An 18,289-nucleotide genomic window follows, 5' to 3' on the forward strand; every position below is an offset into this window, starting at 1 on the left:
TAAATTATACATGATTCTGCCTTGCAAATACCAAATCACACATTGAAAAAAGAAAAATCGAATTATCAACTAGTTTATTTATCTACTTGTTACCCACAGGTTTGATCTAGTTTTTTAGTGACAACTAAATTGAACAGACTAGTTATTTTATTGTTGCCCATCAATTTTTCACTCCTCGAGGTCCAGCTCAAATTTTATCTGCACTCCAAAGTCTTCCCTTATCCAACCTATTCAAAATGAATTTCTCTCTTCTCTAAGACTCCAAGGAAAAGTCTACATTAAGTCTTCATTGTAAATATTTGTGTACAAATTTATTATTTCATTAATGGCATTTAAAATTTAGTGAGTGGCTTACACATGTTTATTACATTGAATTTAAAAAAGATTTGGTGGTGGGGACTGCAATAAAAACTTCCTCAACAACGGGTTTTCAAGAGCCAATAGAGAGTAAAAATTATGATGTTTCTGAGTGCTATACACCCTTTGTCAAACAGCAGTGATCTCTGAGAAACAGGATCTGTATATCAAGGATTCTATCTATCTGAATAGTTTATTACAGAAAAATCTATTGAAAGGTGGGGGTTCACTAACTGCGACATGCTGCCATTAATGGGACTTACTTCACCTTCACATGTGCAGGTGAAGTAACTAGTGCAAGATGAGAACTGAGACTCTGTCAACATGCCTCAGATGAAACCGTAGACCACTTCTGTCAATATGACTTAGTTGTTTGTTCCAGGAAAATTTTTCCAGGGAAAAACAAGTATAAATGAATAGATAACTTCACTTCTTTAGGATATTTCTACAGATGAACTCACTGAAGACAGCCAGTCTGATCATTTGAACAAATAAGTTGCTTATCAAACAAATTTTATTACTCCAGACTTGCTTCAAGATCCTCATCTCATGGTGTCCACCAGTTCTGAGCTATTGTATCATAAACTTTGCCTATTTCCAATCAATTCATTACCTTGAAAGACCCAGACCCTTAAATCCTGTAAATATCCTACTTCTTACTTCCTTTTCTGAGATACTACATAGGTATTTCAGATGCCAGGATGGTAGTCTCCATTCCTATAGTGATTTAAAATACTTTGTTTTGTTAATTGGTAATCTAATATTTTGGGTATTTCAATGCAATGAATTGAATGTTGATGCCCTGCCCTCCCCCATTCATATGTTGAAGCCCTAAACCCCCCACGTGGTGGTATTAAGGTATGGAGTGAGTTGAGAGGTGATTATATAAGTCATGAGGGTAGTGAGCCATCATGAATGGGATTAGTGCCCTTATAGAAGAGACCACAGAGAGCTTCCTTCTGTCTTCTACCATGTGAGAACACAGTGTGAAGGCAGCCATCTCTGAACGAGGAAAATGGCTCTCGCCAGATGCGGAATGTGCTGGCACCTTGATTTTCAGCCTCTAGAACTGTCGGAAGTAAATATCTGTTGTTTATAAGCCACCAGTCAATGATATTTTTTTGTCATAGCACACTGGACATACTAAGACATTCAACAAAGGAGAGCTTTAGTGAAGAGATTTTGTACTACGCATAGGTTATATTTTCATGTTTTATGACTAGAGTCCACTGGCTTAATTGGACTCTTACTGAGACTAATCTGCTTTACTCAAGGAGGAATTATAGAAACTTTTTAAAAAAAGTACAGCTTGGCCTTTAAAACAGAAAAGAATAACCCAATTTTATAAACTTTTTTGGTCAGTGAAGGGTACCAGAATATGCCACCCCAAAATATGCCACTTTGGCATATTGCCTATTTTGAGCTGTTGGGAATTAGAAAAACAGCAAATGCAGGGAGAGGCTTTCTGTGAATTCTCCTTATTTGCCTAATGGCAAATGCCCCCAAAGGAACTCAATTGTCATAAATCTCCTCTCTGGCAGTTTCATCACCAGGGAAGATTGACTTTTGTCAGAGGATAGGAGTTTACAAGTTCATACCACACCCATGCAAACTTTGTCACAAACTGTCATGCTTCCCATCTATTTTTCTAAGGGCCTATTCACCTTTCTAAAAATCATTTACTCTCCTCTACGATGCTCACATCTTCCTCTCCTTTCTCTATTAAGATGGTATATAACCCTGAATTCTAAGCAACCTCAGGAGTTCCTCATTTTCCCCTGGTATCTCCCTTGTATACATGTTAATAGATTTATGTTTATTTTTCCTTCATCAATCTGTTTTTTATTACAGATATCTCAGCCAAGAACTCAGAAAGGTAGAGGAAAAACTATTTTTCTTTCCCCTACATCAACATAGCTATACTACTGTGTAAAATGAACGTTTTAATTCACTTTATTCAAAGGCCCAAAATATACCGGGCATTGAATTAGGTAGAAAGGTAAAGGGAGGACATGATGATAAATAAATATGGACTCTGATCTCAGGTGCTGACTGGAGTGACCATCTAGGAAGGAAAAATGAAGGAAGTGCACAAAATACTGTAACACTAGGTGAAGGAAGTACACAGTGCTATAATGAAGGCACGAAGATAAATTGCTCTAGATATTCTGTAAAAGATGGGGTCATTATTAAAAGCTTTTACATTCTCTAGGGCCTCCCTATTCAAAGTGTGGTCAAAGCTGGGAGCTTGTTAGAATGTAGACTCTCTGCCAACTCTAGACCTACAGACTTAGAATCTGCATTTTAACAAGATCCCCAGTGCTTCGAATGCACATTAAAATTTGAGAAGCATTGCTTTAGGATCAAGTGTTAATGATCTCCCTAAATATGTATATCTGTGGGCATGATATATAAATATATAAGAACATTTCTTATGTGAACCTTTACCCCAAATATAGTTTAATTGGCTATTAAAGCAGAAAAACAGCAATAGTAAGGACTATTCAAGATTGACCATTTATATTTGTTTTATTGCACTGTGTACTTAATATGTGTATTTGGATGAGATGAATAGGAGTAGAAATTCACAGTTTTACATTTTAACAGAATGCTGAAGCTAAGCAGGTTAGACTCAACTCTAGAAAGTATCCCAAGATTTTCATTCTGCAAAGTTGAAGTCCGAATTGGGTTGCCCTCTTCAAACTTGTTTTTGCTTTCTAGAGTAAAGTGTTAGAAAGAGATTGTTGCAAATTGTAGTAAAGTAAAAATGTAATATTTTGGATTTTGTATTCAAAAGCTAAGTTAGGCAATAAAATATTTGTGATAGATCAGAACTAGAAAGAAGTTAGTCAAAGGAAAAGAAATATGTCAAAGGACATACAGATGCTGGGAACATGTCAAAAGAGATTTAATTGTATTTTGGCTGTGGAAAAGTTTCAAATAGTAATAATAATAATTCAGTGAATGTAATAAAATAATAACAATTATTATTACTGACGGGCAGTTGTAAACTAAATGGGTCATAGTTGTATGTCCCCTTAAATGTTTATATGTCATATTAAAAATAAATGTTTTTAGTAATCTCTGACTTATGCTAACTGCAGTGAGTGGTATGCATGACAAGGCAAAAAAGATACCCTAAAATATCAATTTCAGTTCTGAAAAAAGGTCCAAATCAGGAAATACAGAAATACATGTAAAGTAGGAGAAAACAATAGACAAACAGCAATAATAGAAGTGAAGTTCATTGTTAGGCAAATTTTACCTAGCTGTAAGTACAACGCCTATTTTGTATAGCATACATAGTCTCCATGTGTATTATCTTACTCTTTACCATGACACTGCAGGTAGGTATGAGTCAAAGTAAGAAACTGAAGCTGGAGAAATTTAAATGACTTAACCCCATCATCCCGTAAACAGTTAAGTAGCAATGTTATGATTTTAATCTAGGCTAATCAATTGCAAGTACTGTGAAAGTATTGCGCTAAAGAAATCAGTGTTGTTCCTGTCAGTCATCCATTCATTCACTCACTTTTTTACTCAACGAATTAAATACATATGGATATTCTGGCAGTAAAGAAATGGGCAGTTATTTTCTCTCAGCCACAAGAACCAAAGAAGTTCAAGTTCAGACCACACATACCAATTCTTATGAGTTACACAGTATATATATTTATTTATGTTATGGGTACAAGATCACAGTGGCTTGGTATAAATACCAGGGAGAAAAAAAAGCAGAAATATTAAGTAACTAAATATGCTTCTCTAACCAATAATAATTATTATGGCAAGTTCTTATACTTTAATTAGGAGTTACTGACTCTAAATAAATGATAGTCTGTTTTAGTTTTCTCAGGTATATTTCAATTTACAAGACTTGAATTTGACCCTTGGGAATGAGATATGGACCTCAGCACTCGGTGATTTTAAATTCAATTAAATTTTATGGTAATGTATATGTGTGTGCACACTCATTTTAATGTGCGTATTGTTTGCAACTGTTCAATTCTGGCAGAAAGATTTGAAAAAGCAATAAAAAGCAACAAATAGCATGGATGAAACACATATGAAATATAGGCAATATTAAACCAGTAGTTTATATGATACAAGCAAAACTCATAGGATGTGTTAAATGTAGATAATGTGTAAGCAAGGAGATTGTTAGACATGGGCATAAGTCCTAAGATGTATTAAATATAGACCGCATGCTAGTAACCTGTAAGACATGCCAAAGATTAGAATAAAAATATGATATAACAAACCAGAGAGTAGCTGATACATAAAAAGAGATAGAAGGGATAAATCTTTTCATGTCACTTCTGGGCAGACAACTGTCACTCCCAAATTTGGTCACTCATTGGTAACACACAGTATAGGTTCATTCTAGCTTCACATGTGGTTTACCTACAAAAGGTTAATAAAACACATGATTGTTCAGCAAGCTAATTATAGAGCCATGGATGTGACCAGCTACATTTGGCCTTATATCTCTGTGATCAGCAAGTGTGTGTCATTGGCACAAGGTGTTTTTTTTTTGTCCGTGGACCCCTTTATGTAAACCTGAACTCTGGTCCCAGTAACCACACCATCAGCAGAGAAGGCTGATGTGTCATATATAAACACTGGACGAACCAGGATTCAGGTAGTGTGTGATCCTTTTACCATGCTTGCACTTATTAGAAATGTGTTAATTACCACATCTGGCCCTCCTCATCTCTCATTGTGTGTTTTAAATTGATTTAATAAATCCTGTGATTTGAGCATTTTAGTTTGATTTATGCAATATTCCATTTGTGACAACAGAAATACCTTGCCTGATGATATGCCTGGAGGCGACATTTGAATCAAGGTAAAGTCCCACATGAACCACAACTAAAGCAGCTATATCATACTCATTTGTGTATTTTTTTCTGAGTCTTATTGACCAGTTTAATTTTAAGGACTCCATTCAGATTTGGGTTAAGGAGTTCAATTCTCTCTAAAATAAAAATTTATTCCTCATTTTAAGAGCATAGATCAAAGATGGAGGGAAAATGTAGAGGAGATGGGGTTCAACTCTATGAGATATTCAATTTGATCACATTTTTAGCAAGTTGAGTGAAAAACTATGTTTTTAAATAATTTTGTTGATACTTAAAAAAATGCCATAACACATATCTAAGTTACCAGAAACAACTAAAAAATATTCTAAAAAAGTATTAAAAGAAGAAGGGTGTTTGTCAACAATCTAAATATGAATTATTTTGAGGGGAAAAAAGGAGTTTTCTTAGGCTGTTGGTATGGGCGATATACTACTTTTATGGCAAGTCAAGGTAAAATAGGATTTACATTGCCAGAAGTCTGAAATGTTCTAAATAAATGCTCTTTGCAACACAGATTAATAATTTGTCAACTTCTAGGCTTATTTTAAATAAGCAAACATAGAACTAAGATATGAGGTTATGGCAGGAGGACTTTGCTATTTATAAGGAGTAAAGCTAGACCTAAAGGCTTGGGTTACATTCTCTCTTGGCCCTATCATTGCTTATACCTGTTAAGTTGTTCCTGAAGCAAATCTAATCTTTGCTCCACTTCCCCGTAAGTGAGGTCGCTTTCAGTTTCAGAGATTCCCCAGGCAGCTCGCTGAAGTGCTGAGGGACTAGACTCATCAGCCTGAGTCTGGACATTTTCTCGTTCCCAGCTTCTTGTGTCAGAGATATCTGTAGGAAATAGCAAGATGGATGTCAACTTCTTTGGGTGTCCATTTGCATCAATAACACAGGGACAGCCACAATACCAACAGGAAGGGATCTTGAAGTATAACCCAAAGACACAGGGAAGTGCTGAATACCCAGAGTGACTCAGGGATATCCAGGGGCCACAATCAACTGCATCCTGCCACCCTAACCTTGTCTGCCCCATCCTCACTTCTTTCCCATATAAATGAAACATATAGCTGGTTGTAAGTCTTGAATATAGCTTTGTCTTCTTTCTGTTTGCGCTAAGCAAAAACATGGATGGTCAACCCCAAACTCAGATTAAAGAGCAATGATTTTTGTGCTTTTATATTTGGGGAGAAATCACCATTTGTTTGTACTGCTTCATCCTGGGTTTAAGATTTTAGGATTTTTCCCCACAGAATAATTTGCATACTTCATGATTCAGAACAGGTCTGGGGAGAGAGCCATGGAGAAGTGTGGGTCTTCAAGGAGACTTACTTAGACCAACTCAATTCAAAGTAGAGCCAAGGAACCATAAGCCAGTAAAGATGGAAAAAGTCTTAAAGTACCTTAGTCCCATGACACTCTCATGTTTTCATGTCTCCTTGTAGCTCCTCCTGCACTGTCCTTTAATATATTCACATTAACTTCCAATATTTTTACTTGTGGCTCTTTTATTTAGACTATTTTTATGTTACTGTATTTTAAAACATATTGCTTATCTATTTGAGTCCTTTTTTCAAATGTTCTGTGTGTCTGTTATGTGCCAGACAGTCTGTTAAATCTGGAAGAATTAAAGATGAGGAAGACATAGGCCCTGAACTTGAGAAATTCAGTCTAGCAAGAATTTGATTGTTTTTCATACAAAGATTCATTTTCTGAGCTTCTTTTAATTTACTGTTTCTGCTACAATCTGTATTTACAAGTTATCAATATCAGAGGGCAAATATATCTTACTTTTCTTCTCATTTTTGTCATATTTTTGACAGCTTTTGCTATGCTTTCTTACCCTCTACATTATACATATCTAGAGAAGGACTTAAAATGATTAAAAGTTTTGAAAATAAAACCCTTGGAAAAATATTAGTGGAACTGGAAGTTTATTTTCACAGATAAAGAAAGAGAGACATTTCTTCCTCACTAGGAGGGCTGATAGGAGGAAACAATGATTTAAAACTGGTCTTCATTTTCACATGGAAACAGATTTGAATTAGGAAAAGTGATTTTGATTTGATAGACTTTTTTCCTTTTTCTTTTTTTTTGGACAAGTATCTATGATTAAACACTGACAAAAGTTATGTAAAATTGAGGAATTTATATTCTTGGCTATTAAAAAAGAAAGTAACCCATTTGGACAGGATTAGCTATAATTCTAGAAATAGGAAACAGAATTTGGAGGACTTCTTGAAATCCCTTCCTTTCCTACAGTTTCTCCAAAGTAAAGTCAGATAGCTCAAAAGCATCATCCCCTGTCTCCAAGTAGCAGATGAAAGTTCTATATTCTTTCTTTATGGGTTTTCTATCACTATCCTTTCATCATTGAATACACAGAAATTTCTTTAATGAGGTGCCTACAATTTCCTACAATTTCTACTTCATTTGAGTGAAGCTATAACAGAGATATTAGTATATCCAAAGATAGCACAAGAAAAATGTAAGATCAGGGTTGCCTGTTCTGTTGAAGTGGCTAACAGACCTCAGAGAGCTTGCTGTGAATTCCAGAATAGTTCTTTATGATTAGGGCTTCCTTAGCCTATGGGATCATTGTGTTTTGTTTGTTTTGCTTTTTGAAAGTGACAGTATATAATTTCCTTTGATATTTTATCAAACACAACAATGAAATGAAAATAAACATAAAAAATGATATGCTGGAGTTTCAACTAGTATTATCAGCAGATTTTCACTGAAAAACATGATTTTTTATTCATAGACATATGATTCTATCTAAAATGCAAAACAATAATTCAATGTCTTAGTACTTTAGGTTTTCAATTTTGAAGCAGCAATGCCAAACAAACATTCAGAACACACATATTAATGGCTTGGTGACAATAAATTCTTATTGTCTTTTAAAAATCCTTACATTAACTGGTTAGCAGGCAGGATTTTTAAAAGACAATAAGAATTTATAAGATGGAAGTTACATATTATGCTCAGAAGTTTTGTGCCAAGAAAATGTACAGAATTTCTGCCTATGCCTAACAGCTATCTCATTCTCCAATCATATATAATAAATTGATTTTAAAGAACAATGTTGAATCGCATGCAATAAATTATGTAGAATTATATTTTTTCTTTGGTACTCAATAAAAAATTGATTACATTCTCTGAGAAGAAATGAATTAAATGTAAACTTAGAGGCTTCCTTGATTATAACTTACTATTTTATTAAAATCTGGATATGTGTGATTAGCTTATTTTAACAGCAATATGAAAAAAGGAGTTCAAAGGGGAAATTCTGGTTAGGGTCTTAATCAAAATGAACATCCTCGTAGACACTTTCTAAATATAGCTCAGAAAGAATCTGCACTTGGTTGCCTTGGAAAATGTTGCTATAGTTGCAAGACACATTTCTGGAAATGGATGAACAGAAAGTAAACTTACACTTTTCTCTGGGTACACAATTTTCCTAGAGTCAACTTTTGACTGCAATCTATTTTTTTTTCCTTTTAGTTTTGCCTAAATGTGCTCTTCTGTTGGATTCAGCATGACAAATGCCAGGAATATTAGTAAGTAAAATTTCCTATTAATGATAAAACTAAAATTTGTGGGGATTTGGTAGCTCAAACTGCAAGAGTTACAGTTACACCATATATATTATTCAAATTCTCAAACATTCCATAGTTATTCACCTTAAAATGTCATTAGGGAATAAAATTTTCAGAGAGTAGAGTTTTAGAATTCTTAATTGGTTGATCACATTAATAAATTAGATTAACTGTGTGTCTTACTGATGCTATATGACATCAATTATGTTTATTCAATCTACATGCATATTTAGCTATGCATTTTCAAGACCATTATTTATTATTTGAATAGGGATTGCATTATAAATTTTTGAAAATTAAAAAATTTGATATTAAAATTATTTGTTAGAATACTATTTTTTATTGTGCATGTAGAATAGCTAATTAAAAATAATTGGATAAAGTAGCAAAGAAAAACATGAGAATTCACTGTCAACAAGAGGCATTTTAAGGTTAAAGACTAGTCCAAAATTATATCTTTTAATGACTTGTCACCTGAGACTCTAAAACTCAAGAGAAAAACAACAAAAAGTGCCTTTTAAAAAATCAGGCCCATATAATACTGACTTTTAGAGATAGTAGAGATGGTTCAGCAAGCTCTTCAGAATTTTCGACTTCCATGATACAACCTTTTTCTATTTTTAGCACTTTCCAGAATTCGTTTTCATAAATAACTAAAATGGGACATTTGGTAATCACATCTAATATTCCATTCTCTTCCATTATGATAAATGAGGTACTATTTTCACTCACTTCATCAAGATTTTAGATTGTCCAGAGAACATTTGCATATATTCTTGGCTTACGTCAATGTAGGGTCATGGCAAAAGTTGATTTGATAAGATAGGAAAAGTAAATGTTGAAAAATGTAAAGCTTAAACATCCTAGATTCAATATAACTTGTGTTGTTAGATATAGTCACTGCAAATAATGGTGATGATAGATAATATTTACTTACTCCATCCCATAATTTTCTATCCTGCCAGGCTAAGAACATCCTATTTTTCCTTCACTTCTGTTATATTCTTCTTCACCTCTACATTTTTTATACATCCAAAGATAGAATCAATGATTGAAGGGTTATAAAATAAAACCTGAGAGAAAATACTAAATCAATTGGGGATTTTATTTCAGAGAAAGTAATTTATGCACATTATCTTGCTAATCACAATTGACTAGTTGGTTAGAAAATATTATTCCTCTTTTAAAGATGTGCAAATTGAGTCTTAGTAGGTCTGTCAGTCACTTATTCGAAGTGATAAGGGAACAAGTGACAGAGTTGTGGTTGCAACCCAAGTAGTCGGAGCCACACCTATTCTTGCATCCACTTAATAGATAAATCTAACTAGATCCGTAGACCCAGCTCCTGTTATACCAAGTTAATTGCTCTTCTATGTGCTAGTTCTCAAGTTTTCCTGACTTTCCAAATTTAGCATCAAATTTGCATGCAATAAACAAGCATTATTACCCATCTCATGCATATTTCTACAACAAAACCTGTACATTTGGGTATTCCTTTTGGTAGAGGTGTTAAACAAACATGTTCAAGTGAGTTGGATCAAGAGCATACTTTATGTACGGGCATTTTTCTCCATTTTTTCAAAATTCCCAGTAAATATTTTTTTTTGGGGGAGGGGCTTTATTGTAGTGTTATTGCATTGCCCTTTTATGCTATAAGACAACAATGTTTGGAGTGAGGAATGGGTCAGAAGACACATGTAAGAATCAGCTGATTAGCTTTCTTATTGATCTCATCAATGAGTGATAGGATTGGAATAACTATCGTAGACATTCCCGGGATGTTTTACATGATATTACATTAAGCCTGACAGGCCACAACAAAATCCTCTTATGCTATCATTGCTTGAGAATAATGACCACTATTCCAGAATGGTGCAAACACTTTGTAGATGATCTGAGATTTGAACTCTTTGCAAATATTTTATGAAATCACAAATGATTAGATTAACATGTCAGTAAGGTTCTTCATTTGTGAAAAGTTACCATTTCATGATGAGCACTGAAGAGACAACCTGATTCCTGAGAAACTTGATTACCTTTGCAAGAGTGACTTCTTTTATCTATGTGAATTCTTCCTGAGGTGGGCACTTTTTCTTCAAAATCAAGTCCAGGTGCTTTCCCTATTCCTTGAAGGGAATCTACTATTCCTGAGAAGAGAGGCTTTTGTTCATCATCAATGGACGAGATGAAAGATGAAGATCTGCTTTTTTTCTCTTCAAAGTGTTTCCTGGAACTCTGGTAATTTCTTATGGTATCTACAGAGTCTTCAGGATCATACGTACTGTTTCCTTTGCCAAAATCTATCAAAGAAAAGTTATTTTATAGAAGATAATTAAATGTGAGACAACAGGCAACTTATGCTACTGATACATAAACTATCTTTTTAATAGTGATGTTCTTTGAATAACTTAAACATAGAATTTTCTATAAAACCGCCAGAAAAGTTTTTTTTTCTCTATTTTCCTGTTGAAAATGTAGCTACTTAAAGAGACTTCTTCTATTTCAAGGGACATTAGATTATACTATGAAATATAGATTTCATTTCAAAATAAAAGATTATATGTGATAGTAATGATATTTACATTTCAGACAAAAACTATCATGTAACTTATAACCTTATACGTGCTCAACAGTCACTTGTATTCTTAAAATCGGGTGCACTATCTCTTTAAGGAATTGAAAAAGGGAGGGAAAATATGTTCCAATTCTAAAATATCACCACCATGTAGTTGTTTGTTTTTAACCTTCACACCCTTTCATCTGTGGTGACCATTCACATATTGCAAAGGTCAAAACTGGAATCCTCTTTGCGGTGAAGGCCAGCAAAACAGGCTGAATTTCAACCATAGTTCAATGCATGTAATGGCTTTGACATTCCAAGCTGTTTGGTTGTGTAGTGTATTGCAAGGCATACAAAGCTAAATACAATAATTAAGGTAGTTTTACCTAATTACATTAAAGCCAGTAGTTTTATACAGAAATGTCAGGATAATTTCAGCCCTCAAGGTTGTGTTGGAACATATTTCAAGCAAGAGAAACTCAGAGACAAATCACAGAACTTGTTTCCATTAGTGTCCTGGGGAGACGGTATAATTCTCCATCTGGTTACTGCTAGTAACTAACCAACAGACTCCAGAAGGTATATCATTTTCTAGAGAAACGGTTAAGACAGTGTCCCCATCTATTCTCTGCTTGGTTGTTCTTACTTTGTTATTTATAGAAGGCCAAATGAACTGATTTAAGGCCACTCCAAAGAAACTTCCAACTGTTTTTTAAAATTCCCATATGGCACAGAAATTAAAGAGATTTTTTTTTCTTTATTTTAAAAAAATCATAACTTAAATTATAAGAAGCCAGAAAGCAACCTAAAGTAAAAATGAATAGAGTTTAAAAATCAGTCTCATGTGAAATTGTTATTAAGGAGCAAATGTTCTGTCAATTAAAGTTAAATGTAGCAAAAATAGATTGCTTAATTTATTTTCTTTAAGAATTCACACTTGCTCAGTGATTTCATCATTGCTAAGAAGACCACAGACCTTTCCAATCTCAAGCACTATAGATATCAATGATTAGTGTCGGTTATATTTTCCACTCAATCACTAATTTAATTGATTGTAGATATTTGCATCAACTCTTTCTATACAAACCTTTTTTTCCTACAGTGTTATTGACACAGCCCTCCTTAAGCCTATAAATATCCTTGTCATCTTTTCCTCTGTTTTCTTTGATTTTTAACTTCTCCCCTCATGAAAATTTGGTCAACATTTCTCACTTTATGAACATATCAGTTCATTCTTCAAAAAAAAAAAAAATTCCAATCTTATGCTAGTAAATGGTAAAAAGAAAAGAAAAGCTTCACTCTTCTAAATTATCTTCATACCTGCTCAGTGAATTACATCAGTTTGCTGCTCCTAAGTAAATCTTGTGCAGTTTGGCCACCAGTGGGTTTTAGATCAGCTTTTCCTTTAAACACTTTCATAATTTTTTTTCTAGCAGAATCAAATGCAAACTGAATTAACCATTAATTCATATGGCTCCAATCTAAGTACAGAAATGCTAACATGAATATTTGTAATGAACGTACGTCACAGATTATTAAACCACTTTGTCTCTTTGGCTTGAGAAATCTTGGGAGCTCTTTGTAGTAAAATATGTCTCACCTACTACATGAACTTTAGTTGTAGTTTAACTTAAGGTCTAATTTTGGAAGCTTCATTAGTTAACATATATCGCTAAATTGAATTATAACTTGTTGATTTTAACTCAGGACAAGTATTCACGAAATATGGTGAATGAAGAATTATTATTTAGTTCTCCAATAAAATAGAGCAAATTACTTCATGTACATGAATCTAAATCCTTTGGCAAAAATTCCATATAAAAGCAGCATCATGAAAGAAGAAGAAAAAGTTCAATGTCTTTGACTTTTTCAACATGTAAAGAGAATGATATTTATTTCCAGTTCATTACCACTGGGAAATCACCCTGCTGTTTCCTGGATCCCAGGCCCTATGAACAGTTTCTTTGAAGCAACTTGACAGTAATAACATTTTTCTATTCTCTACTAAATAAATCAAAGTTTCATATCCTATCATTTAAAATGAAAGCTGAAATGGCAGTGTATTTGTGGATTAAAAATAGAAACTGCTCAGGTTTAGGCTGGAGATTGGCTGATGGAATACATAAAATTGGGCTTAAAGGCTTTATAATTAGCTTCCAGGGACCTCTAGATTTTGATGACCTGTTTCATTTCTGCTTTTTTCCAGTTAAACTGGATTATTTGATGGACATTAAAAAGTATTAGGTTCTGTTTTTTTCTTAATGCTATTTTTATCCTATGTAGAAACAGTAATTCTGAGGGCAGTAATCTGGAGTTTTACATTTTCCTCTTTGCTAGAAGTGAGGTTATATAATCACTTTTACCATCATTTTACAAAGAAAAATTTTTTGCCTGATTAATTAAGCCTCCAGTTTGCTTTCTGATTTAGATGACTGAAAATATATATTTTTTAAAAACCTTGTTTCTGTAGACTGACAGTTTATCTACTTCTCTTTTCCTCATAGGACACAATTCTAAAACATTTGTGATTTACCTTGGGCATATCTCTCTGAGTTCAGAATGAATTTAAAAGCATAGATTAAGAGTGTCCTGATGGAGCATTTGACCCATCTTATCTATCTTAAGAATGATAATATAAAATTCTTTCATTTCAAACAATCTGGGAAAAAACTCATTTTCACTCTATCTTTTATGGAGTGTTTCTTTTAGAATAATTACCATTTTTATTTATCAGACCCAACAGGTAGTCTCAACTTTCTTTTGATCAAAGAGAGACATTTAATGTGCTCTTTTAGCATCGGAGTTTTAGATTTCATCCTGGTAACAATTTTGAGATAAGCTTAACATTTTCCAGCCAGCTACATTTAAAAAATTTATTTCATTGGAAAATTGGCATCTAAAATAACTTTCTTTATTATATTTCAAGTACCTTAGTTCCTCTCTAGTTTCAAAGAATGTCAAAAGGGTACTAGCATAATTTTCCTATACAAATACAAGATTAAAAAAATTAAAACTATCTTTAAAAATAAAATAAAGATACATTTATATGTTGCTAAAGGGGATAACAAAAGCTAATCACTATTTGTTATTGGAGAAGATATTCCAAAGAGATATCAAAGCATAATATCAATATATTTAAAGGTTTATTTTAATAACATTAGAATTAGAACATGCCTGTTCTATAAAAATAAGTTTAACAATGTATATATTTATTCCTTATGTTATAACTTTCACCGAAGTTATTTTATTTTGGAGAAACATTTTCAAAACTTACTGGCTTTTAGATGACCATGTGAAATCACTGAACCAATATTACAAATAGAAAAAATTTATTGCTATCTTTTGAAAGGAGTTCAAGACATATCTACTCTTATTTTCTGTAACATTAGATTTTTTTCAGTTGAAATATACAGAAGTGCCCATTTTAATAAAAATTATACGTGTAGAGAAATGAGAAAATTACAGCCTTTCCTCCTAGTCTTATGATGTCTAATGTCTCTTTAAAAAGGTTCCTGTTTTTCAGGACTTGTGTAGCAGGACCTAAGTCAAGTGGAAAGAAGATACTGACTGAACTTTTTTTTTCACTTTGATTTTCACTCCTTTGGTTAGCACAGGCACATCTTTAACGGTGTTTAGAATTTTTCCTGTTTTTTGAACGTGCTACATTGTTGCCTTCTTTGGCTCATCTTCTGCCAAAGGTTATTGGCTCCCTAAATCAACCATTTGATACTGCATTTTCTGTCTATGGAAAGAGTTGAGCTGAATGTTCCAAATATTTAGTCACAAAGTCGCTATCAGTAAAAAATGTGTGTGTGTGTGTGTGTGTGTGTGTGTGTGTGTGTGTGTATCTCATGTGCTTTATACAGTCTATTGTACTAATATATTATCTATATTATAAATATATACAGCATAAAATTTTAAAAGAAGTATTGCCATGATCCAGTGGATCATATTGGCATACTCTGAAGTAAGCACAATCCGATCTAAAATTGAAGACTACTCAGAGACTATTTTTAACATGTTCCAAATGGTTATACCTCATTTACTTCTATTTTGTCCAACCATGTTAGCAACGTGCATGGGCACTAAATAGGTCATTGAAGATTCATTTTTATTCTTCCCTTTCTGTAACAACAACATTTTATTTCCATCTTAGGAACTATAGTACCTCCTTCTAGAATGACTGTGGTCAAGTCAGGAAGGTCCCAGGCATTTCCATGCCTGAATTTTAAGAAAGAAAGAGAACTACTTGAAGACACCTTCAGGAAATACAATGTGTCCTCAAATTCAGAACTGAACTGACAGTTCTCTTGTCTGGAAATGAGTTTATTTTTCCAGAAGAAATGGGAAGCTCATGAGGACAAAGCACTTTCATCAACGAATTCATTTTAAGAGAAAAGCGATCCAATATGTTACACTTCAATTTTGTTCAAGTCCACTTGCCATAGGTTCTATATATATCTTTTCTTTTTTAATATATCTTTTTCAATATAAGCTCCCTAGCAACATGTGGTAGGCAAGATTAGAAGCAGGTGGGGTGGGGAGAGATGAGGAGTGAAGCCTGAAGAGGTCCAGTGCTTTGTTGAGCAGGTAGCGCGTGGCAAGGCAGGACTCAAACTGTTTCTGTTGCCAGTGCCCAACCATGTGTTCTTCCCTCTGGTTCTTGATGCCTCTGCTGATTAATTCAGGGTCTTCAGTGCTCTTGGATATCTGCCTTCAATGTACTGTTTCATATGAGTAGTAAAATAGCTCTAAAATAATGCATTTCATAGGAAGCTTTCAATTTATGTATCCCCATATCATCTAGCATCAATTATCTTCTGGAAGTTCTCTGTCCTTTATACTTGCTTATGTGTATGTTTTTCTCCTAGATATTGATTCTACATCAAGAAGTATAACATAGGTGGCCACCTTCAGAGCATTAGATTGAAGTGACAGGAATTAAATTGCTTTTAGCAACTTTTACATTGTCTAGAGCACCACAGAGTCCTAAAGACTAGAATAGGCTCTCAGGCTCTGGATAACTGAAGTTAATTGTGTTTCCATATTAACCAAATTATGCTTACTCATTGATGTACCAGGAAACTTCAAAGAGCTGCAGGGAGATAGGCCACTCCTTTACCATCTCTATAAAATGGTCTCATAGACTAAGCCTGTTGTTAGGAGGAAATTTTTCAGAATCAATAGAAATGTTTAGTTGCTTAAGTACAATATATATTGTGACATGCTCTCAGGACCTCCCCAGAAGATAAAAACATTAGATTATTTAGCTTGAGAATGAAGAAACAAAAAATGATTGAAAGGAGATTTAATAAATCTTTAACTGCATGGGAACATTATTATATAGACATCATTGTGAAGCTGTTCTTCATTTCCAGCAAGATCAAAATAAAAGATTAACTTCAGGGTAAGAAATTTAGATTAGTCTCTGAAAGTACAACTTGACAGCAATGGTTCTGATTTTAGAAAAGTTACCAAAAGAATAATAAAAGACATTGTAGAAATAAATTATCACCTATTTATGAGTAGTTTATTGTTCTGAAATCAGCCAGAGGATTCAACAATTAGCCCAGTTCTACAAATGTTTATCAACCATTCCTTGCTAAAGGAATCCGTAGTTTGGTAGAGAAAAAGGACAAATACACCAATAACTAATCACTGTATAAGGCAGATTTTGACAATATAACAAGAGAAAAGTGCCTCAGGAATTCATAAGAGAAAGGAAACTGATACATTTGAGGAAATCAAGAAAGAGTTTATGTAGAATGTATTCCTGAAGATTAATCTTGACAAAAAAAATGTAATCTTAGTGGATAAAAAGTAGTGTGCTGTGTGTGTGTGTGTGTGGTTGGGTGTGTTTAAGACAGGAAGGTAAGTTCTGATTAAGGTAATAATACAAGCAAAAATACAGAAACAATTTACATGAACAAGAGGACAGTTTAGTTCACTTGAAATATAGAGGAAGTTGAAGGTAATAGCTGAGCTCCTCTAGGGTGAGAATTAAAAGAGAACAGAGGGCCAAAAGAAGAACTTGGATTAAGAAGGCAAAAAAAGGAAAAGAATCAAAAGAGAGATGCTCACATTCTGTTTCATTAATTCATTAATTCTTTCAACAAATATTTCTTGATTCTTTGCTTTGTGATGAGCACTGAAACTTCATATGACTAAATATTTCCCACCTCCATAGGGCTTATGATATAGAGGCAGACAATATTAATTAAATAATGATGCAGATAAACCCAAAAGTAAAACTGGAATAAATTCTGCAAAAGAGAGGAGCTGACTGGTGAAGGCCAGGTTAAGATAGTTAAAAAAAAAAAGTGATATGAGATAAAACTGAAGAGGTAGGCATAAACCACACTAGTAAGGATTTAGGGAATGGAAAGTCTTTAGAGGACTTTTAATATGTAGGTGACATAAACAGAACTGCATTTAGAAAAAAAACTCACTAGTAGTTTGGTGTGGAGAATAGATGTGAGAAGGTCAAGTTGGAGGTGGGAATTCAGTATTCCAGGTGACAGATTATGGTAGCTTGGCCCAGAGTTGTGGCTATGAATATGTAAAAAAGTGAACCAAAAGAGACCTAATCTGAAGACTAAATGGAAGCATATTGGAGGTAGCAACAAGAAGACTTTTGCCAGAGTTGATGGAGAGGTTGGCGCCTAGATACATATCTAGTTTGTGCAACTGATTGGATGGTGGTGCCATTTAGAGACGTGACAACTGATGGAGAGACAAGTTTCCAGAGGGACATGAGTTCAGTTTAGAGACTGTTGAGTTTGAACTGTCTTTGAGATTGCAAGTAGATGGTTTAATAGAAGGTCGAATATATGAGATGGAAGCTCAGATTGTCTGAAATTAAAAAGTTAATATGTACATCTCCTATGTGAGAATATAATAAAACT

The 18,289-nt window shown here is 33.7% G+C and overlaps 1 protein-coding gene across 1 annotated transcript in view; it reads right to left on the reverse strand.

Annotated features, from left to right (window-relative positions):
* The window catches only part of KCNH7 (potassium voltage-gated channel subfamily H member 7), a 399,182-nt gene that overhangs the window by 3,562 nt on the left and 377,331 nt on the right, over window positions 1-18,289 (reverse strand). The window contains exons 13-14 of the mRNA XM_039855541.1: window positions 10,861-11,112; window positions 5,888-6,056 (exon numbers count right to left, since the gene is read on the reverse strand). Coding sequence (XP_039711475.1) covers window positions 5,888-6,056; window positions 10,861-11,112 — 421 coding nt within the window. The remainder of the gene's footprint in view (window positions 1-5,887; window positions 6,057-10,860; window positions 11,113-18,289) is intronic.

Source organism: Pteropus medius, unplaced genomic scaffold (assembly GCF_902729225.1).
Source record: "Pteropus medius unplaced genomic scaffold, Ma_sr-lr_union100, whole genome shotgun sequence".
Classification (NCBI taxonomy): Eukaryota; Metazoa; Chordata; class Mammalia; order Chiroptera; family Pteropodidae; genus Pteropus; species Pteropus medius.